Genomic DNA, 23,673 nt, shown 5'->3' with positions numbered 1-23,673 from the left:
CTGAGGAGGAGGCCATGCAGCTGGGTTTGCTTGCCTCTGATAGTAGAGGATTCAGCTCTCAGAGGAGGGTTTGTTTCTGTTGTGGGGGTATAAAACATTTGGCAAATGTTTGCCCCTCTAGGAGATTCAGGGAGTTTTCTGAGGGTAATAAAGAAACAAAAAGAAAAAAAACCTCTAAAAACTTTCCATCTGGTACTATTGACAAGGTTGATGCGGAAATTGAAGGTTTGCCGTTTGCTTGTAGTTCCCGTTTTGTCCTACCTGCCAGGGTGGCGCTAGATAGCAAGAACATTGTTTGTGAGATTTTTGTAGATAGTGTAGCAGCTGTCAATCTCATTGATAATCAATTTGCTATAACACAAGGTTTCCAGGTATGCACTTTGGGAAAGGATATACCTGTTTTTGCTATCGATTCCGCTCCACTTTCTCAAAAATCGTTAAAGGGCATAGTTCACAATATCCGTTTGACTGTGGCTGATGCTCATGTTGAGGATATGTCATGTTTCGTCCTAAGCGGATTACCTACTCCTCTAGTGTTGGGGCTACCCTGGCTCACTAAACATAACTCCACCATTGATTGGCAAGCAAAGCAAATAAATGTTTGGAGTGACTTTTGCAGAGAGAATTGCCCCACAGCGTCTCTTTCACAGGTTTCTACCAAGACTGTACCATCTTTTCTTTCTGAATTTTTGGATGTGTTTTCAGAGAGTGGTGTCCAGGAGCTGCCCCCTCACCGGGAGTACGATTGCCCTATTAATCTCAATACCCCTGAGGGCCATTTCGAGAATTTGGTTATGCCCTTTGGTTTGATGAATGCTCCAGCCGTCTTCCAACATTTTGTGAACAGCATTTTTTATCATTTATTGGGGAAATTTGTACTGGTGTATCTAGATGACATTTAGATTTTTTCTCCTGATTTCAAAACTCATAGGGACCACCCACGTCAGGTCTTGCTCATTCTGCGGGAGAATAAATTGTACGCTAAACTGGAAAAATGTATGTTTGCGGTTCCGGAGATTCAATTTCTGTTTTTTCTTCTCTCCGCTTCTGGTTTTCACATAGACCCTGAGAAGGTCCGCGCTGTGCTTGATTGGGAGCTTCCTGAGAATCAGAAGGCGCTGATGCGGTTTTTGGGTTTTGACAATTATTACAGGAAGTTCATTTTTAATTATTCCTCTGTTGTTAAGCCACTCACTGATATGACTAAAAAGGGGGTAGATTTTTCCTCCTGGTCGGTAGATGCGCTTAAGGCCTTTTCTAGTATCAAAGAGAGTTTTGCTTCCGCTCCCATCTTGGTACAACCTGATGTCTCTCTGCCTTTCATTGTTGAGGTGGACGCTTCTGAGGTGGGTGTGGGTGCGGTCTTGTCTCAGGGTCCCTCTCCTGCCAAATGGCGACCGTGTGCCTTTTTCTCAAGGAAACTCTCCTCCGCAGAGAGAAATTACGATGTGGGAGATAGGGAGTTGTTGGCCATCAAATTAGCTTTTGAGGAATGGTGCCATTGGCTAGAGGGAGCCTGACACCCTATTACCGTGTTTACCGACCATAAGAATCTGGCCTACTTGGAATCAGCCAAGCGTCTGAACCCGAGACAGGCCAGATGGTCTTTATTCTTTTCTAGGTTTAATTTTGTTGTCACGTTCCGCCCTGGAGTTAAAAATGTGGAGGCTGATGACCTGTCACGTTGTTTTCCAGGAGGGGGGAACTTTGAAGACCCGGGTCCCATTTTGGCTGAAGGGGTGGTCGTCTCTGCTCTTTATCCTGATTTGGAGGCAGAGGTTCAGGCAGCCCAGGCAGATGCTCCTGATCTTTGTCCTCCTGGGAGGTTGTTTGTGCCTCTCGCTTTACGACACAAGGTTTTTAAGGAGCACCACGATACTGTCCTTGCTGGGCACCCGGGGAGTAGAGCCACAGTGGATCTCATTGCTCGGAGATTCTGGTGGCCGTCTCTTCGTAAGACGGTTGAGAGTTTTGTGGCAGCCTGCGAGATCTGCGCTCGTGTCAAGGTCCCTCATTCACGGCCATCGGGTTCTCTCCTCCCGTTACCCATTCCTTCCCGTCCTTGGAAGCATCTGTCCATGGACTTCATTACGCACCTGCCTCGTTCTTCGGGGAAGACTGTGATTCTGGTAGTAGTGGACCGTTTTAGCAAAATGGCGCATTTCATTCCCTTTCCTGGGTTACCCAATGCTAAAACGCTGGCGCAAGCATTTGTTGATCACATTGTCAAATTGCATGGCATTCCTTCAGACATAGTTTCTGATAGGGGCACGGAGTTTGTTTCCAGATTCTGGAAGGCCTTCTGTTCTCGCTTGGGGGTTCGGTTGTTCTCTTCTGCTTTTCACCCGCAGTCGAATGGCCAGACCGAACGTGTCAATCAGAATTTGGAGACATATCTGCGCTGTTTTGTGGCGGAGAATCAGGAGGATTGGTGTTCTTTTTTGTCCCTTGCTGCGTTTGCTTTAAAGGGTTTCTGTCACCCCGCAAAACTCATTTTTTTTTTTTTGGATAGTTAGATTCCTCATAGTGCGATATAGGAGAATATAATGCTCTTACTTACTTTCATGCGGCCGATTCTTTATAAAACGAACTTTTATAATATGTAAATGAGGGCTCTACCAGCAAGTAGGGCGTCTACTTGCTGGTAGCTGCTGCAGAAATCCGCCCCCTCGCCGTGTTGATTGACAGGGCCAGCCGTGATCTCCTCCTCCGGCCGGCCCTGTCAGTAATTCAAAAATCGCGCGCCTCGCGTCATTCGGCGCAGGCGCTCTGAGATGAGGAGGCTCGTATCCTCAGCACTCCCTCAGTGCGCCTGCGCCAATGACATCACCGAAAGAGAAGACGTCATCGGCGCAGGCGCACTGAGGGAGTGCTGAGGAGACGAGCCTCCTCATCTCAGAGCGCCTGCGCCGAATGACGCGAGGCGCGCGATTTTTGAATTACTGACAGGGCCGGCCAGAGGAGGAGATCACGGCTGGCCCTGTCAATCAACACGGCGAGGGGGCGGATTTCTGCAGCAGCTACCAGCAAGTAGATGCCCTACTTGCTGGTAGAGCCCTCATTTACATATTATAAAAGTTCGTTTTATAAAGAATCGGCCGCATGAAAGTAAGTAAGAGCATTATATTCTCCTATATCGCACTATGAGGAATCTAACTATCCAAAAAAAAATAAATGAGTTTTGCGGGGTGACAGAAACCCTTTAAATAACCGTCGCCAGGAGTCCTCTGATCAAGTCACCATTTTTTGGTGCATATGGCTTTCATCCGCAGTTTGGGACATTCTCTGGAGAGGGGTCTTCTGGTTTACCTGATGAGGAGAGATTTTCCTCGTCTTTGTCATTTATTTGGCAAAAGATTCAGGGTAATCTGAAGAGGATGAGTGAGAGATATAAGCGTGTGGCGGATAAGAGACGTGTGCCTGGTCCGGACCTGAATGTGGGTGATCTGGTGTGGTTGTCTACAAAGAATATCAAACTGAAGGTTCCCTCCTGGAAGTTGGGTCCTAAGTTTATTGGGCCTTACAAGATCTTGTCCGTCATCAATCCCTTTGCCTTCCGTCTTATTTTCCTCAGACTTGGAAGATCCATAATGTTTTTCCCAGGTCCCTATTAAAACTGTATGTCCAACTCACTGTACCCTCCTCTTTGCCTCCTCCTCCAATTGTTGTTGATGGTAATCTTGAATTTCAGGTCTCTAGGATTGTGGATTCTCGCATTATCCGCGGTTCTCTCCAGTACCTCGTTCATTGGGAGGGTTATGGTCCTGAGGAGAGGATGTGGGTCCCAGTGGCGGACATTAAGGCCACTCGTCTCATCAGGGCTTTCCATAGGTCCCATCCTGAGAAGGTGGGCTCTGAGTGTCCGGAGTCCACTCGTAGAGGGAGGGGTACTGTCACCGCCAGCTCTCTGAGAAGCTCTGGCAGACGTTCTTCTGTACCTCTTGCTTGATGTTCTTTGTTTTGGTTTCACTTTGTCATCTCTTTTCCTTCTCTCAGCTGTCATCTATTTACACTGATTGCCTCCCTTTATATTTCCTCCCATACTTCCTCACTTTGCGGTTTATACTACTTCCTGGATTGTGTTCACTGCTAGAGGCTACAACTGCTGGTTCCTCAGATAAGTCTTTTTCCTTTATTTCTGTTTCCGTGCTGGCTTGATTCTAGGTGACCCTGACTCCCTCCATATTAAGTGCAGGGAGCCGGTGGTCGTGTCCCCTCACTATTATAGGGTTTTCAGGTGTCACACAGTCTAGGTATGAGGGCATGCTATCGTCTATCCTAAAGATCTTTGCATGGGCATAGCAGTCAGGGAGAGCTCTAGGGGTTTTATAGGGCTCACCCATATGTTCCTTAGTTTGGGATCAAGTCAGTCGGATGTTTATTTATAACTTCCAGTTTTCTGCAACACCATTCGTGACAGATGCATGGAGCTAAATACAGGGCAATGCTGGAGGAAAACCTGGTAGAGGCTGCAAAAGACATGAGACTGGGCGGAGGTTCACATTCCAGCAGGACAACCAGCCTAAACATACAGCCATGGCTATAATGGATTGGCTTAGATCAAAGCATATTCATGTGTTAGAATGGCCCAGTCAAAGTCCAGACCTAAATCCCATTGAGAATCTGTGGCAAGACCTGAAAATTGCTGTTCACAGATGCGCTCCATCCAATATGATTGAACTTGAGCTATTTTGCAAAGTAGAATGGGCAAAAATTGCAGCCTCTAGATGTGCAAAGCTGGTAGAAACATACCCTAAAAGATTTGCAGTTGTATGTGCAGCCAAAGTTAATCCTGCAAAGTATTGACTCAAGTGGGTTGAATACAAATAAATTACACACAGGTGGACTCTACTTACTGTACTAAGTGACTTCTGAAGGCAATTGGTCACACTGGATTTTACAGTATTTAGGGGTATCAAAATACAGGGGGCTGAATACAAATGCACTCCACACTTTTCAGATTTTTATTTATTAAACATTTTGAAAACCGTGTATCACTTACTTTTCACTTCACACATACTTGCTACTTTGTGTGGTCTATTACATAAAATCCCAATAAAATACATTTACGTTTGTGGGTGTAAGGTGAGAAAATGTGAACAAGTTCAATGGTTATGAATGCTTTTTCAAGGTAGTGTATGTCACTGTCACTTTGACATTACTAATATTGCCTTGGCATTAAAGAGCTTGAAAGGGGTTGGATATAGTTTTAGGAGACACTACAGTGTGAAATACAACTTTTTAGGGCAATCTGAGCACTTTCTATTCAGGTTGAAATTATTTGTACCTTAATCAAATCTGCTTGCAAATTTGTTACAATTGGACCCAAAAAGAAATTCACTCAAACTCAAAATCACACAAATAGAAGTGATAAAAAATGTCTCCCTGGTTAATTGCCATAGATGTGTAACGTGACATCACAGGTACGAGACTAAGTATGTATCACGTTACTTGTGGCGAGAAGAACAATGCCCCCGCGGAGCCAATGCATTTTATTGTGGTACGGAGTACATATTCTAAACAAAGTTTTCAAACGAATTGGGTTCAGATAGAGTAGCCAGATGCTGGACATCTTGCTTCCACCTCTCTTTGCTGTGCCCGTGGGATCTTCTTCTGCACTTGCGCTGAACAATGTGGAAACATATTCAGGGTAGGGTCAGTCATATCAGGAACAGCATAGAAACAGGTGATGTAGGTGAGACATGTCACTGCCACCATCTCGCACCGGCCGAGCGGTGTAGGTATTTACATAGTCCACAGAGGTGGACCAGGGAGTCTTCTGTTGTACAACATGGGTAAGATATGATGTGACATATGTGCACACAATGTTAGGCTGCCTGTCCGTGTCCTCTGCTGTCCTGCTTTCCCGCACACATGTAGATGTAGCTCCACTCACCCTGTGTATATTGGGACTAGTGCTCAATGAACTTCCTTACTGCAATGCTGGAGTTAATCTTTCCCTCTTGCTCTTTGTCCAGCTGCTGAGTAAGGACCTGAAAAGCCTTTCTATTTAGCAGGGCTGGTGGTTCCACTTCCTTGCCTAAGCTTTGAGTTTTGTAGTATCTAGTAACCAGCAAAGGTATGATCTCTTGTTTGACTACCCGTGTTCTGTAGCTAGCCTGACTACCGATTCAGACTATGCCTTTTGCCTTATCCCTTGATGCTTCGTGGGTCAGCAGCCAAATACACCAGGACTACTCCAGGAGGTAGCGTCCTGGTTGGTTCCCTGAAGCAGTCAGATTCCTGTATAGGAGTTAAAGGGTGGATACCAGGGGACCACTAGCACAACACACTTAGATTTAGCCCAAAGTCAAACTGGTTAGTTGCTACAGTGGACCCACAACCACTGCCCGTTACACACTACAAACAAATCAAGAGCTTTTAGCAAATATTTTTAGAAATTGACCAACCCGTTTAATAGCAACCAGTGATCCAAAGGCAAAGTAGTCTGGGTAAAATGAAAATCAGCAAACAATAAGCACCTTTATAATGAAGGAAGTCTCTTAGGCACGGCATGGCAGCTCTGAGCTGGTGTAAATAATCAGATTTACTCAACTTATATGTGCCCATTCCCATAAGAGGTTGCATGCCATACTCTCTGCTTTGGAGAGCCAGGTGGCAGTAATGAGACAAGGAAAGGGATGTCAGCCCTTGTTATATTGGAGTTAGCCAATTTTGGAGCACCCTGTCTATACCCCTGACTTGGTACTGTCAGATATTTCATTTCTTCTGATGCTGACGAAGCAACTTTAATGTAACACTTTCAGCCTGATGAGGTCAAATATGCCATAGATTTCATTACAGCACACAGACAGCCAGAGGAGGCAGGTAATTGATGATGAGGCCTGCGCTTTGATAAATCAGAGCCTATACGTTTTAACAGCCAATGAGATTATTACATATTTATTTTATCATTGATTTATTTGCGGTTTATGTATACTGTAATGTTGAAGTTGCTTTGAATAACGCCTACTTTAATTTATATTCTATGAGGTTTTTTTTTGTGCTTTTACAGTATGTGAATTGTCTGTGGTGTTAATCACATCACTATATGTGGAAACTCTATTTCAGCATCTTAGGTTATTTTAGCACATTTCTCATGGTAACACAGACACTTTGCTTATTTGATACAGTTTCCAGGTCCTTGATAATATTTTTTGTAAACCACTAATGTCCATTTATGATCATCAACATAGCATACCACCATATAATGGGCAAACACTATCCCACTATCCTAAATATAATTCCACCACATATACATTGTTGCTTGTGGTGATCTAAAATATGTATTATGAGGCAAACAACATGGTCATATACAGTAGACGTGTGCTTGGTGATAGCTCTGATCACTAGCATAAGAACCTCTAATAGCCATGGTAATGGCGTGGAGGGTTAGTCATGGTAATAGAAATTATCACTCCCATATGACTTTATGTTTGATAGGTAAGTTTCTATATTTTTACCATAGCCCTGAAACCCAATGTTATTATTAAAAAAAACAAGCTAAAATTTTAAAACATTACTTTTCTGTGGTGCATAGACATGATATCAACATACTACTCCAAACATCAAGGCACTCTGCTGTAACAGGACTTTTTCAATTTTAAAAAAATCTCACATTCCAAGTGCAGCTAGATGTCATCACAATGGGAAGCTTCCAATTTCCACTGAAATACAGGATACTATTAAGCATGGGGTATAACTTGGTAATGTATTTGAAAAGAAACTGATATGGCTATAGCATGAACTAATGGATGTTAAGACCATTTGAGATAAAAGATGAATACAATGACACTAAATCTGAATCTTAACCTTTTTTCCCTTTATTTCAAGAATCGAATTGCCAAGCGGAGCCGAAAACTAGTTGATTATGACAGTGCAAGACATCACTTGGAAGCATTACAGAATGCTAAGAGAAGAGATGACGGAAGAATTACAAAGGTATTTACTGTAGCTAGTCAATATGTTAAATATACATTTCTTATACTTTGGGGTTCTTACAGCCTACGTGGTCAATAAAGGATGTTTGCTTTGCCATTGAGTCATCAGGGAGTGTAAACTCATGGCTGAGAACCGTGGGCCATGACCAGGGCAATTTTTACATGATTGCTTAGCATGGTAGTAATGAACATCGTATTGTACTGATTTTGGCATTAAGTGGTCTTAGCTGCCATCTCTGCTTTATATTCTAGTTATTCTACAGTTGGTTTTGTAAGCTTAAAAGTATGTGAGAATGAATGCTGTATGTATGTATTAGTCAATGATTTTTGTATGAATATCAACATAAAAACATTAAATAACCCTGAATTAAGAGTCCATCCTTTTCTCTGCAGGCAGAAGAAGAATTTCAGAAGGCACAGAAGGTATTTGAAGACTTTAATACAGATTTACAGGAGGAACTGCCATCTTTATGGTCCAGGTATTTCTTTTTGTATTTCTTCTTTTTTAATAGTATAGGAGCATGCAGATTATCGAAAGAAGTGATACATTTACAAAAGTACAATAGATTCAAAATGCACATCAACTAAACACATCTTCAAACACACATAAGGTCATGTCAATGCCCTTTTAGTGTGGTAATGGGTAATTAAGATGTAACATAGCAAAACACTAAAAAGGCTTCTGTAGTCAGATTTTACACAAGCCACCATGGTTAGCAACAGCTGGGTTTTATAGGCAGACCTGAATTACTTTATTAGCAATCAATGCTCAGAACAGCTTGGAGAGATGGAGGAACATTAAACTCTAACTAAGCAGTGTCACAGTGCAGTTCACTGTGACAGTTGTGACCATGTAGGCTGGCTGCATGCTCCCTTGCATACTGGCTGCAGGCCAAAACCTGTGTATGCTGGTTGCTTGGGGCTGCGTGCTGGCTGTGGTGTCTTGTGAGAACTATGCCCATGTGTGTCTGCATCTTTGGCAGTTTCTGTCTCTGGTGCTATGTAGTCTGGCTGCAGGCTCCCTCGCGTACTGGCTGCAGGTTGACACCTGTGTATGCTGGTTGCTTGGGACTGTGTGCTGGCTGCGGTGTCTTGTGAGAACTATGCCCATGTGTGTCTGCATCTTTGGCAGTTTCTGTCTCTGGTGCTATGTAGTCTGGCTGCAGGCTCCCTCGCGTACTGGCTGCAGGTTGACACCTGTGTATGCTGGTTGCTTGGGACTGTGTGCTGGCTGCGGTGTCTTGTGAGAACTATGCCCATGTGTGTCTGCATCTTTGGCAGTTTCTGTCTCTGGTGCTATGTAGTCTGGCTGCAGGCTCCCTCGCGTACTGGCTGCAGGTTGACACCTGTGTATGCTGGTTGCTTGGGACTGCGTGCTGGCTGCGGCGTCTTCTGAGAATTATGCCCATGTGTGTCTGCATCTTTGGCAGTTTCTGTCTCTGGTGCTATGTAGTCTGGCTGCAAGCTCCCTCGCGTACTGGCTGCAGGTTGACACCTGTGTATGCTGGTTGCTTGGGACTGCGTGCTGGCTGTGGTGTCTTGTGAGAACTATGCCCATGTGTGTCTGCATCTTTGGCAGTTTCTGTCTCTGGTGCTATGTAGTCTGGCTGCAGGCTCCCTCGCGTACTGGCTGCAGGTTGACACCTGTGTATTCTGGTTGCTTGAGACTGCGTGCTGGCTGTGGTGCAGTGTGTGAACTGTGGCCTGTGTTTGTGGCTTCCCGTGTCTGAATCTCTGTGGCTTCTGTCTATGATGCTGTGTAGGCTAGCTGCATGCGCTTTGTGTACTGGCTGTGGGTATTCCTATGTATGCTGGTTCTGAGATGCATACTGGCTGCGGCCTTGTGTGTGAACAGGGTCTGAATATGGATGCTTTTCTGTTTGTCACTGTGAAACAGGTTGTTTGTGCTCTGGCATACTGGCCGTGGTGGACTCCGTGTATGTTGGTTGCCAGAGGCAGCGTCCTGTACTGAAGCCTGTGTGCTCTGTGTTTCTGGTACTCCTGCTCTGATGGGGTTAACTTCCACTGATCTGTGCCTGGGTGTGTCTTATCAGGTGCCCTCTTTAGGCAGCTATATCTATATGTGAGCTGTGGGGCTTTGGGTCAGTCTCTTGTATTTTGCTGGGTGTACCACCTTGCTGCTCAACCAGGGGGTCAGTCTGTCCTGTGCCTTACTGTGTGTAGCCCCTTGCTGCTGACCCAGGTTTTTTTTCCATCTGCCCTTGTTTGTGGTGTCACCTGGTAATACATTGTTGTTGCTTTGTATGTTCTTGGGTCATGTGATGATGTTGATGTTATCCTTGTCCATGCCTTGCCTTTTCTTCTGTACCTGTTCTCTGTCTGGATCCACTCTGTTTAGCCTAGTAGTGCTCTAACTGCATCTGTTTAGCCTAGCAGTGCTAAACTGCTTCTGATCCTGTCCTATGTCCAGCCTGGCAGTGCTAAACTACTTCTGATCCTGTCTTATGTCTAGCCTGGCAGTGATAAACTGCTTCTGATCCTGTCCTATGTCCAGCCTGGCAGTGCCTACTGCTTCTGATCTAGTCTGTTCCTTGTCTGTCCTGCATTGCCTTACTTCTTCTGTTCCTGTGTTTGCCCTGCCTTTGTGAGAGGGTCCCTGGGTTCTGCCTGAGACCACCATGCTTCCATTCCACTTGGGGTCCAGGCATCTGCTTCTGTGCTGGTTCCGTTTGTCTTGTTGTCTGATCCTTGTTCTGAGGTTATGTCTTGGTTCCAGTCCTGTTTCTGTTCCGCTGGTGCTTGCACCAGCGTGTTTTCCTGCAGGTAGCCGCTAAATGTACTGGGACATTCCTGGAGGTGTGACCAGTGAGCCCTCGGCCCAGTTCATCCCTACCATAAGGGGCTCTGTGAAGAATGGGGCTCACTGGCTTTCCGCCCTCTGGGTTTTGCCTCTGGTCTGCTGGTGCACTTGGTTCTGTGGTATTGCTACCACTATTGCCTAACCTGCATATGTTACTGTCAAGTTCATTTATTACATGTGTAATAAAGTATTCTGTTGGTCTGTTGGTTTTGCCTGTGTCCTGTTTGCAAAACGTCCCGGAGGTTTGCCTTAGGCCTCCGGCACGTGACAAGCAGAAACTGCTGGGTGTGGCAGGATAGCAGATTCCAGATTGGGAGGAACAGTGGAGATGACTATGACACAAAGATCAACTGGCAATGCAGCTGTACAGTAGTGTCACACACTTGCCAACCCATCATGGCCAGAACAATGGTGCCTGGAGGATGGTAAATCTTCTGGATGTTCGGAGCTATGGAATCATCCAAGCGGGCTGTGCTACACTGTCTCTGCAGCTCCCATACAAGCACTTTCTCCATATCTCACAAGTTACGTCAACAGTGTCGCTCACATTGACACACAGCTGTTTCCTTGGATTTTATCTACACTGAAGTGTACTGTTGTAACAATTTTGAAGTATGTGTGAATCAATGTTTAGTCTCTGTAGCCCAATAATAATATACAATAACCATTTTTATTTTTTTCCACTCTCTTCGTGACTCATCGCTAATCCAGACGAATTGGTTTCTATGTGAACACATTCCAAAATATATCAGGTCTAGAGGCAAAGTTTCATAAGGAAATTACAGGGGTGAGTAATGTACTAAAATAATGTAAGTTTAATGAAAAAAGATTATTAAATTATTGAAGGTATGTTTTGTGTAGAAATGTAAGAAAATGTCATACTTGTCATTGAGACTCAAACTGTAGTCTGGTATGCAAGATCCTGTTATATAAGAACTTGGCCTGTGTAATGTTAGTAACTACTACTGTACAATAACTAATTGTTATTGTACAATACTAATTGCATAGTATTCTCATTTAGAAATGTTCACTAACTTTCCTTGTGCCAGTAAAGGAGCACATTGTCTTACAAGTTTTAGAAGTATCTGTATTTCAGTTCTCAAACTGTAATGTAGACCTCATTGTTGAGGCACCCTCCTCAGGATGTTGTCCAGGTGCAACCTGGTAGGGGGCATTGGTTGAAGTATTTTGAGGTCTTTTTCTGCAGTTTCTTTAGCAACGTAATAGATTTTGAATATGGATGAAATGCATTGTTGTGTATACTGCTATATTTCTATCTGGCCAGGGTCTGTTTATTTTCAGTGCTTCTTTCATGGCATATGGTGCAAGACCAATTTATAACAAAATGGGGTACATTTACTAACTGTATTCACTTGACCTTGTTGTAAAATGTGCCAAAAAAATCAAATGTGCTAAGAGAATCAATTCTAAAATTCAGCCAATCGGGGAAGGATTTTGGAAGGTCCTTCAGCCTCCATGTTGGGGAGACACAATTCTGACTGTAGCTTGCGATCTGAGAGCATGTATAATGGCTGTCTCATAGACACCAGCCAGTAATCTGGGTTTGGTAAGGAAAATGTAGGGACAGCTAAGGGACATATTTAATTAAGCAGATCAGGGTTTTTATCAATGAAAGCTTAGCGGAAGGGACTGTTCACTCAGAGTCTTGTGTTTTTTACGGCTGAATTTAGAAGTTTATGTTGCACTGCAAATACTGCAATTAACAAAATCCTGCAACAACTTTATTTTGTTCTGTAAATGAACAGCAAGCCATCTTTTTTTGAACGTTTTTACCATAAGTGTTTCATAGGCTTATTGCCAGCACATCCAGCATCAATAGCATATATTCTGCTGCAAATGCATGATATTGCCTCAAGATACCATGTTGTTTTATTAAATGCGTTGTACTGCAATAAATGCATTAAAATAGTACTTGTATTCCACGCATTGTATTGCATCAAAATACCCTATATTCTCCCTACAACACCTAGATTAGTGGCATGGGTTTATTAATTATTAATGCAGTCATTGCAGCACAGCACATTCGCTAAAACTGCGTGTACCTTGATGCAATACAATGTGATAACTGAAACTGGTATATTAACGCAGTTATTGCAGCACAATGTGTTCACTAAAATTACAAAGATATCGTGATGCAATACAATGTGCCATAACTTTTAATTTATAATACTCATAATAAAATGTCTGGAAAATGGAAGATTGCAAAATGAAAGACCCATGCTCTGTCATCCAAGAGTCAGAATGAGGGTGGCCGTAGTAGTGCAAACAGCAATAGCAGTACCAGCCATCTGGCCAGTAGTAGTAGTAGTACTAGCAGCAGGCTAGTTCTCCCTGCCCTCCAAAAGGAGGATAAGATTGAGGACTAGATAGCTCACTCCTCTCAGTCACAGCAGGATCATGTCGATGTGACCTCCGAGTTTGACACAGTGCCTTGGTGGCAAAGGGTCAAAGCATTCCTCCTGCTCCTCCTCCTTATGGTTACAGAAAATCCTTTGAGTTGCATCATCTCTGTGTTCACTGCCCCATCCTAGTGAGGATCCTCATTTGTTTTCTAAGAAGAGGAAACAAAACCCCATGTGCTATGGAAGAATGGAATATGCTCAAGATAGTCTTCGATTGGATGAATTGTGTGAGAAGCATCAGCTTCAGAGTTTGAACTACCATAAGGAGGAGGTTCAGGTAGAAGCATTGGACCTCATGTATAACTGTGTTGGTGGAAGTGGTAGCATTATTGTAGTATTAATGGCACTTGTAACCATAGTGGTGGTGATAGGAGCAGTGGTATGAACAGTAGGACTCAGGGCAAATACAGATCAGGGCATTGGGACAGGGGCCAAGGAGCTCACAATTACATATCACAGTATGATAAAAGTGGCAGGAGGGTGCGGACTATGATAATAATCGTATGAGCACTGACTTCTCTTCACTGTATACCTAGTTTAAGTGAATGGGATGGCTCAGTTGTAATTACACCTGCTCACCACTGAGGTTGCAACAGCAAGCAGGTAAACAATAAAGAAGAGTCACTGCTCATATAAGCACTGCTTTCTCTTCAACTAGCTGATTGGCGGGGGTTCTAGGAGACAGCCCCCCACTGTTCTGATATTGTTGACCTGAGGCTAGGTCATCAATATAAAAGTAGCAGACAATCCTTTTAAATGGAACCTGTCACCATAAAAATGCAAATGAATATGTAGGGAGCATTTAAAGCAGGAGGATCTGTGCAGATTTATATTATAACTTTGTATTTCGGGCCCCCCGCTGATCTGATATTAATGACCAATCTTGAGGATAGGTCATCAATGTAAAAAAAGCAGACAACCCCTTTAAGTCGGTGTCTAGGCCTCAAAATTATCTTGGGTACTTTCTCTAATTCTTCTATCCCACTGCTATTGTTACAATTTTATGTTTCTGCACACATTTATTATATATTAATATTATATATTTGTCCTGGTAATTATCTGCTATCTACTACAATGTATAAGAAGTCTATAAGAATAAAACCATAATGGATTTGCCTGAATGTTTCAATTAATATATACGATATACATCATTTTTATACTGACACAATACCACAAAAACATATAAGCATAAGCATTTTCATATATATGATATGCAAGGACATACAAAGAAAACTTGGATTGGAGGGGTAAGACATAACATATCAATGAACAATGAGAGTAGAAAGGTTGTAAATTGATTGGAGAAAATGCAGTGTCATTCTATGGACCTACTGTAAGTACGTTAAATGTCATTTAATAGTATCACCAGAAAAACCCTTCGTAGGATATTATGCATTATGCATGGTTAACCTCAAATACTACCTTAGATTAGAAAAAAAAAATTCTTGTCCATAGGCTGTGTCTACTATTAACCAGTAGAGTTGAGCGGACACCTGGATGTTCGGGTTCGGCAGGTTCGGCCGAACTTGAAAAACAAATTTGGGTTCGGGACCTGAACTTGACCCGAACTCGAACCCCATTGAAGTCAATGGGGACCCGAACCTTTGAGCACTAAAATGGCTGTAAAAATGTCATGGAAAAAGCTAGAGGGCTGCAAAAGGCAGCAAAATGTGCTTAAGAGCATGGCAAATGCTCTGCAAACAAATGTGGATAGGGAAATGAATTAAAAAAACATAAAAGACCTTAAAAAAATAAAAATTAGGAATGATGTAGGAGGAAGAGGTTGAGGAGGCGGTGAATGGGTGGATGTGGCCGTGTAGGCTCACGTGGCGGTCGAGGTGGAAGCGGCCGCAAAGGAGGAATAGGTAGCCAACACAGATGTGTGTTATTTTGCATTTTTACATAGGGGTATCCCCCAAAATAGTGGGACATATAAAAAAATTAAAAAAGGAATAAGTGCACTTGAGTACAAGGATGGATGGTTGAAGCTGTTAGAAATGTCTATTCTGCACAAGGTACAGACAAGTCCTGAGGGATCCAAGCCTGGTTCATTTTAATGAACGTGAGCTTGTCCACGTTGGCTGTGGACAGGCGGCTGCATCTGTCTGTAATGACACCTCCTGCCGTGCTAAATACACGTTCAGAGAGTACACTGGCTGCAGGGCAGGCCAGCACCTCCAAGGCATACAGGTCAAGCTCTGGCCATGTGGACAATTTGGAGACCCAGAAGTTGAATCGGACAGAGCCATCAGTCAGTACGTGTAGGCGTGTGCACAGGTACTGTTCCACCATGTTGTTCAAATGCTGCCTCCTGCTAACACGCTCCATATCAGCAGTTGGGGTCGGTTGTTGCGGCGAGGTGACAAAGATTTTCCACATGTCGGCCATCCTAACCCTGCCTTCTGAGGTGCTGGCGCTGACACCGCTGCGTTGGAGACCTCTTCCTCCTCCCCTGCCTTCGCCTTGTCCTTCCACTTGTTCCCCGGCGTCAGTCGGGAATGCTCTCAGAAGCGCGTCTACCAGCGTGTGCCTGTAGTCGCGCATCTTCCGATCACGCTTCAGTGAGGGAATTAAGGACGGCACATTGTCTTTGTAACGGGGATCCAGCAGGGTGGCCACCCAGTAGTCAGCACACGTTAAAATGTGGGCAACTTTGCTGTCGTTGCGCAGGCACTGCAGCATGTAGTCGCTCATGTGTGCCAGGCTGCCCAGAGGTAAGGACAAGCTGTCCTCTGTGGGAGGCGTATCGTCTGTGTCCTCCGTATTCCCCCAGCCACGCACTAGTAATGGGCCCGAGCTGCGTTGGATGCCACCCCGCTGTGAACATGCTTCATCCCCACCCTCTTCCTCATCCTCCTCCTCCTCCAGTAGTGGGCCCTGGCTGGCCAAATTTGTACCTGGCCTCTGCTGTTGCAAAAATCCTCTTTCTGAGCCACTTCTAAAAGACTGGCCTGAAAGTGTTAGAGATGACCCCTCTTCCTCCTCCTCGTACTGGGCCACATCCTCTTCCATCATCGCCCTAAGCGTTTTCTCAAGGAGACATAGAAGTGGTATTGTAACGCTGATAACGGCGTCATTGCCACTGGCCGTGTTGGTGGAGTACTCGAAACAGCCCAACAGGGCACACAGGTCTCGCATGGAGGCCCAGTCATTGGTGGTGAAGTGGTGCTGTTCCGCAGTGCGACTCACCCGTGCGTGCTGCAGCTGAAACTCCACTATGGCCTGCTGCTGCTTGCACAGTCTCTCCAGCATGTGCAAGGTGGAGTTCCACCTGGTGGGCACGTCGCATATGAGGCGGTGAGCGGGAAGGCCGAAGTTACGCTGTAGAGCAGACAGCCGAGCGGCGGCAAAATGAGAACGCCGGAAGCGCGCACAGACGGCCCGCACTTTACGCAGCAGCTCTGACATGTCGGGGTAGTTGTGAATGAATTTCTGCACCACCAAATTCAGCACATGTGCCAGGAAAGGGATGTGTGTCAAACCAGCTAGTCCCAGAGCTGCAATGAGATTTCGCCCATTATCGCACACCTACAGGCCGGGTTTGAGGCTCACTGGCAGCAACCACTCGTCGGTCTGTTGTTCTATACCCCGCCACAACTCCTGCGTGGTGTGGGGCCTGTCCCCCAAACACATCAGTTTCAGAACGGCCTGCTGACGTTTACCCCTGGCTGTGCTGAAGTTGGTGGTGAAGGTCTGTCGCTGACCGGATGAGGAGGTGGTAGAAGAGGAGGAGGAAGCCGAGTAGGAAGAGGAGGCAAGAGGAGGCAAAGAATGATGCCCTGCGATCCTTGGCGGCGGAAGGGCGTGTGCCAAACAGCTCTCCGCCTGGGGCCCAGCCGCCACTACATTTACCCAGTGTGCAGTAAGGGAGATATAGCGTTCCTGGCCGTGCTTACTGGTCCACGTATTTGTGGTTAGGTGGACCTTGCCACAGATGGCGTTGCGCAGTGCACACTTGATTTTATCTGATACTTGGTTGTGCAGGGAGGGCACGGCTCTCCTGGAGAAGTAGTGGCGGCTGGGAACGACGTACTGTGGGACAGCAAGTGACATGAGCTGTTTGAAGCTGTCCGTCTCCACCAGCCTGAATGACAGCATTTCAAAGGCCAGTAGTTTAGAAGTGCTGGCATTCAGGGCCAGGGATCGAGGGTGGCTAGGTGGGAATTTACGCTTTCTCTCAAAGGTTTGTGAGATGGAGAGCTGAACGCTTCCGTGTCACATGGTGGAGATGCTTGGTGACGGCGGTGGTGTTGTTGGTGGCACATCCTCTGTTTGCTGGGCGGCAGGTGCCAACGTTCCTGCAGAGGCAGAGGAAGAGGCCGAGGCAGCAGCAGAAGAGGGAGCAGGAGGGGCCTGAGCCCTTTCTTGGTTTTGAAGGTGCTTACTCCACTGCAGCCCGTGTCTCGCATGTAGATGCCTGGTAATGCAGGTTGTGCTAAGGATCAAAACGTTAATGCCTCGCTTCAGTCTCTGATGGCACAGCATGCAAACACTTGGGTCTTGTTGTCAGCACATTGTGTGAAGAAGTGCCATGCCAGGGAACTCCTTGAAGCTCCCTTGAAGCTGTTTTTGGTGTGCTCGGTCCATGGTGACTGTGGCCAGTAGCAGGTCTAGGACCTCATCGTCCCCTGCATCGTCTTCCATCCAGTCTTCCTCCCTGACCTCCTTTTCGGTCTGCACACTGCAGAAAGATGCAGCAGTTGGCACCTGTGTTTCGTCTTTATCAGAGACGTGCTGAGGTGGTATTCCCATGTCCTCATCAGGAAACATAAGTGGTTGTGCGTCAATGCATTCTATGTCTTCCACCCCTGGGGAAGGACTAGGTGGATGCCCTTGGGAAACCCTGCCAGCAGAGTCTTCAAACAGCATAAGAAACTGCTGCATGACTTGATGCTCAGACAGGTTCCCCGATATGCACAGGGGTGATGTGACAGATTGATGGGCATGGGTTTCAGGCGCCACCTGTGCGCTTTCTGCAGAAGACTGGGTGGGAGATAATGTGAACGTGCTGGATCCACTGTCGGCCACCCAATTGACTAGCGCCTGTACTTGCTCAGGCCTTACTATCCTTAGAACGGCATTAGGCCCGACCAAATATCGCTGTAGATTCTGGCGGCTACTGGGACCTGAGGTAGAAGGTTCAGTAGGACGTGTAGCTGTGGCAGAACGGCCACGTCCTCTCCCTGCACCAGAGGCTCCACCAACACCACCACAACGTCCCTTATTAGATGTTTGCCTCATAGTTAGCGTTCACAAAGCAAAGTAAAAAGTGGTTAAGTCTGTTAAAAATTATTAAACGCCAATAAAAACCCTGATGTAGGGTATTGCACTAAAAAATTTTTTTTTTAACTCTATATAACAGCGGTATTTGTGGCCTAAATTTCACAGTAACTTATGCACGTCTAATCCCAGATGTGCAGTATATCAGAGGGTTTTTTCACCCCAGTAATCAAAAAGCCGTATTTCTGGCCTAAATGTGACAGTCACTTATGCACGTCTAATCCCAGATGTGCAGTATATTAGATGGTTTTTTCACCCCAGTAAGCAAAAAGATGTATTTCTGGCCTAAATGTGACACTCACTTATGCATGTCTAATCCCAGATGTGCAGTATATTAGAGGGTTTTTACACCCCAATAACCAAAAAGCCGTATTTCTGGCCTAAATGTGACAGTCACTTATGCACGTCTAATCTCAGATGTGCAGTATTTCAGAGGGTTATTTCAGCCCAGTAACCAAAAAGCCGTATTTCTGGCCTAAATGTGACAGTCACTTATGCACGTCTAATCCCAGATGTGCAGTATATTAGAGGGGTTTTTCACCCCAGTAAGCAAAAAGATGTATTTCTGGCCTAAATGTGACACTCACTTATGCATGTCTAATCCCAGATGTGCAGTATATTAGAGGGTTTTTACACCCCAATAACCAAAAAGCCGTATTTCTGGCCTAAATGTGACAGTCACTTATGCACGTCTAATCTCAGATGTGCAGTATATCAGAGGGTTTTTACACCCCAGTAACCAAAAAGGCGTATTTCTAGCCGAAATGTGACAGTCACTTATGCACGTCTAATCCCAGATGTGCAGTATATTAGAGGGTTTTTTCACCCCAGTAACCAAAAAGCTGTATTTCTGGCCAAAATGTGACAGTCGCTTATGCACATCTAATCCCAGATGTGCAATATACAGTACAGACCAAAAGTTTGGACACACCTTCTCATTCAAAGAGTTTTCTTTATTTTCATGACTATGAAAATTGTAGATTCACACTGAAGGCATCAAAACTATGAATTAACACATGTGGAATTATATACATAACAAACAAGTGTGAAACAACTGAAAATATGTCATATTCTAGGTTCTTCAAAGTAGCCACCTTTTGCTTTGATTACTGCTTTGCACACTCTTGGCATTCTCTAGATGAGCTTCAAGAGGTAGTCCCCTGAAATGGTTTTCACTTCACAGGTGTACCCTGTCAGGTTTAATAAGTGGGATTTCTTGCCTTATAAATGGGGTTGGGACCATCAGTTGCATTGAGGAGAAGTCAGGTGGATACACAGCTGATAGTCCTACTGAATAGACTGTTAGAATTTGTATTATGGCAAGAAAAAAGCAGCTAAGTAAAGAAAAACAAGTGGCCATCATTACTTTAAGAAATTAAGGTCAGTCAGTCAGCCGAAAAATTGGGAAAACTTTAAATGTAAGGGCTATTTGACCATGAAGGAGAGTGATTGGGTGCTGCGCCAGATGACCTGGCCTCCACAGTCACTGGACCTGAACCCAATCGAGATGGTTTGGGGTGAGCTGGACCGCAGAGTGAAGGCAAAAGGGCCAACAAGTGCTAAGCATCTCTGGGAACTCCTTCAAGACTGTTGGAAGACCATTTCAGGTGACTACCTCTTGAAGCTCATCAAAAGAATGCCAAGAGTGTGCAAAGCAGTAATCAAAGCAAAAGGTGGCTACTTTGAAGAACCTAGAATTTGACATATTTTCAGTTGTTTCACACTTGTTTGTTATGTATATAATTCCACATGTGTTAATTCATAGTTTTGATGCCTTTCATAGTCATGAAAATAAAGAAAACTCTTTGAATGAGAAGGTGTGTCCAAACTTTTGGTCTGTACTGTATATCAGAGGGTTTTTTCACCCCATTAACCAAAAAGCCGTATTTCTGGCCTAAATGTGACAGTCACTTATGCACGTCTAATCCCAGTTGTGCAGTGTATCAGAGTTTTTTTTTACCCCAGTAACCAAAAAGCCGTATTTCTGGCCTAAATGTGACAGTCACTTATGCATGTCTAATCCCAGATGTGCAGTATATTAGAGGGTTTATACACCCCAGTAACCAAAAAGACGTATTTCTGGCCTAAATGTGACAGTCACATATGCACGTCTAATTCCAGATGTGCAGTATATCAGAGGGTTTTTTCACCCCAGTAACCAAAAAGCCGTATTTCTGGCCTAAATGTGACAGTTACCTATGCACGTCTAATTCAGATGTGCAGTATATTAGAGGGTTTTTTCACCCCAGTAAGCACAAAGCCGTATTTCTGGCCTAAATGTGATAGTCACTTATGCACGTCTAATCCCAGATGTGCAATATATTAGAGGTTTTTTTTCACCCCAGTAACCAAAAAGCCGTATTTCTGGTCTAAATGTGACAGTCACTTATGCACGTCTAATCCCAGATGTGCAGTATATATCAGAGGGTTTTTTCACCCCATTAACCAAAAAGCCGTATTTCTGGCCTAAATGTGACAGTCACATATGCACGTCTAATTCCAGATGTGCAGTATATCAGAGGGTTTTTTCACCCCAGTAACCAAAAAGCCGTATTTCTGGCCTAAATGTGACACTCACTTATGCACGTCTAATCCCAGATGTGCAGTATATTAGAGGGTTTTTTCACCCCAGTAACCAAAAAGATGTATTTCTGGCCTAAATGTGACAGTCACTTATGCCTGTCTAATCCCAGATGTGCAGTATATCAGAGTTTTTTTTTTACCCCAGTAACCAAAAAGCCGTATTTCTGGCCTAAATGTGACATTCACTTATTCAAGTCTAATCCCAGATGTGCAGTATATTAGAGGGTTTTTTCACCCCAGTAAGCACAAAGCCGTATTTCTGGCCTAAATGTGATAGTCACTTATGCACGTCTAATCCCAGATGTGCAGTATAGTAGAGGTTTTTTTTCACCCCAGTAACCAAAAAGCCAGATTTCTGGCCTAAATGTGACAGTCACTTATGCATGTCTAATCCCAGATGTGCAGTATATTAGAGGGTTTTTTCACCCCAGTAAGCAAAAAGATGTATTTCTGGCCTAAATGTGACACTCACTTATGCACGTCTAATCCCAGATGTGCATTATATTAGAGGGTTTTTACACCCCACTAACCAAAAAGCCGTATTTCTGGCCTAAATGTGACAGTTACCTATGCACGTCTAATTCAGATGTGCAGTATATTAGAGGGTTTTTTCACCCCAGTAAGCACAAAGCCGTATTTCTGGCCTAAATGTGATAGTCACTTATGCACGTCTAATCCCAGATGTGCAATATATTAGAGGTTTTTTTTCACCCCAGTAACCAAAAAGCCGTATTTCTGGTCTAAATGGGACAGTCACTTATGCACGTCTAATCCCAGATGTGCAGTATATATCAGAGGGTTTTTTCACCCCATTAACCAAAAAGCCGTATTTCTGGCCTAAATGTGACAGTCACATATGCACGTCTAATTCCAGATGTGCAGTATATCAGAGGGTTTTTTCACCCCAGTAACCAAAAAGCCGTATTTCTGGCCTAAATGTGACACTCACTTATGCACGTCTAATCCCAGATGTGCAGTATATCAGAGGGTTTTTTCACCCCAGTAACCAAAAAGATGTATTTCTGGCCTAAATGTGACAGTCACTTATGCCTGTCTAATCCCAGATGTGCAGTATATCAGAGTTTTTTTTTACCCCAGTAACCAAAAAGCCGTATTTCTGGCCTAAATGTGACATTCACTTATGCAAGTCTAATCCCAGATGTGCAGTATATTAGAGGGTTTTTTCACCCCAGTAAGCACAAAGCCGTATTTCTGGCCTAAATGTGATAGTCACTTATGCACGTCTAATCCCAGATGTGCAGTATATTAGAGGTTTTTTTTCACCCCAGTAACCAAAAAGCCAGATTTCTGGCCTAAATGTGACAGTCACTTATGCATGTCTAATCCCAGATGTGCAGTATATTAGAGGTTTTTTTTCACCCCAGTAAGCAAAAAGATGTATTTCTGGCCTAAATGTGACACTCACTTATGCACGTCTAATCCCAGATGTGCATTATATTAGAGGGTTTTTACACCCCACTAACCAAAAAGCCGTATTTCTGGCCTAAATGTGACAGTTACCTATGCACGTCTAATTCAGATGTGCAGTATATTAGAGGGTTTTTTCACCCCAGTAAGCACAAAGCCGTATTTCTGGCCTAAATGTGATAGTCACTTATGCACGTCTAATCCCAGATGTGCAATATATTAGAGGTTTTTTTTCACCCCAGTAACCAAAAAGCCGTATTTCTGGCCTAAATGTGACAGTCACTTATGCACGTCTAATCCCAGATGTGCAGTATATATCAGAGGGTTTTTTCACCCCATTAACCAAAAAGCTGTATTTCTGGCCTAAATCTGACAGTCACTTATGCACGTCTAATCCCAGATGTGCAGTATATTAGAGGGGTTTTTTTCACCCCAGTAAGCACAAAGCCGTATTTCTGGCCTAAATGTGACAGTCACTTATGCACGTCTAATCCCAGATGTGCAGTATATTAGAGGGTTTTTTCACCCCAGTAAGCAAAAAGATGTATTTCTGGCCTAAATGTGAATGTCACTTATGCACGTCTAATTCCAGATGTGCAGTATATTAGAGGGGTTTTTCACCCCAGTAAGCAAAAAGATGTATTTCTGGCCTAAATGTGACACTCACTTATGCACGTCTAATCCTAGATGTGCACTATATGAAAAATTTATTTTTTTTAACCCCATTAGGCAAAAATCTGTATTTCTGGACTTGCAGACATGCAGATAGCCTGTGCTGGTGCACTATCGTTGCTTAAAATGGCTGCCGATTATGTATTGATATAGACAAACTGAAGTAAAAAAAGTTCGTTTTCAGCAGTAGTTGGCTCAGAGTAGGCTTAATAAAATTGTGCACTGCACCCACAAAACACATTTGCTGTAGATCGCTGAGTAAAAAAAGCAGTTCTTGATAAGATTTCTCCCTGATCTTTCCCTCACAGCAGCTGCAGCCTCTCCCTACACTAATCTGAGCAGAGTGACGGGTGGCGCTACGTGACTCCAGCTTAAATAGAGGCTGGGTCACATGCTGCAGTTGGCCAATCACAGCCAAGCCAATAGAAGGCATGGCTGTGATGGCCTTTTGGGGCAAGTAGCATGACGCTTGTTGATTGGCTGCTGTGCAGCCTTTCAAAAAGCGCCAAGAAAGCGCCGAACACCG

At 44.3% G+C, this 23,673-nt stretch overlaps 1 protein-coding gene across 1 annotated transcript in view; it reads left to right on the top strand.

Moving 5' to 3' along the window:
• The window catches only part of AMPH (amphiphysin), a 316,380-nt gene that overhangs the window by 168,143 nt on the left and 124,564 nt on the right, over nt 1-23,673 (top strand). The window contains exons 6-8 of the mRNA XM_040433933.1: nt 7,834-7,941; nt 8,334-8,419; nt 11,473-11,548. Of these exons, the coding sequence (XP_040289867.1) occupies nt 7,834-7,941; nt 8,334-8,419; nt 11,473-11,548 (270 nt within the window). The remainder of the gene's footprint in view (nt 1-7,833; nt 7,942-8,333; nt 8,420-11,472; nt 11,549-23,673) is intronic.

The sequence above is a fragment of the Bufo bufo genome, chromosome 5, assembly GCF_905171765.1.
Source record: "Bufo bufo chromosome 5, aBufBuf1.1, whole genome shotgun sequence".
Taxonomy (NCBI): Eukaryota; Metazoa; Chordata; class Amphibia; order Anura; family Bufonidae; genus Bufo; species Bufo bufo.
Note: the sequence above shows the minus strand (reverse complement) of the source record. Positions and strands in the feature narration are given on the sequence as shown.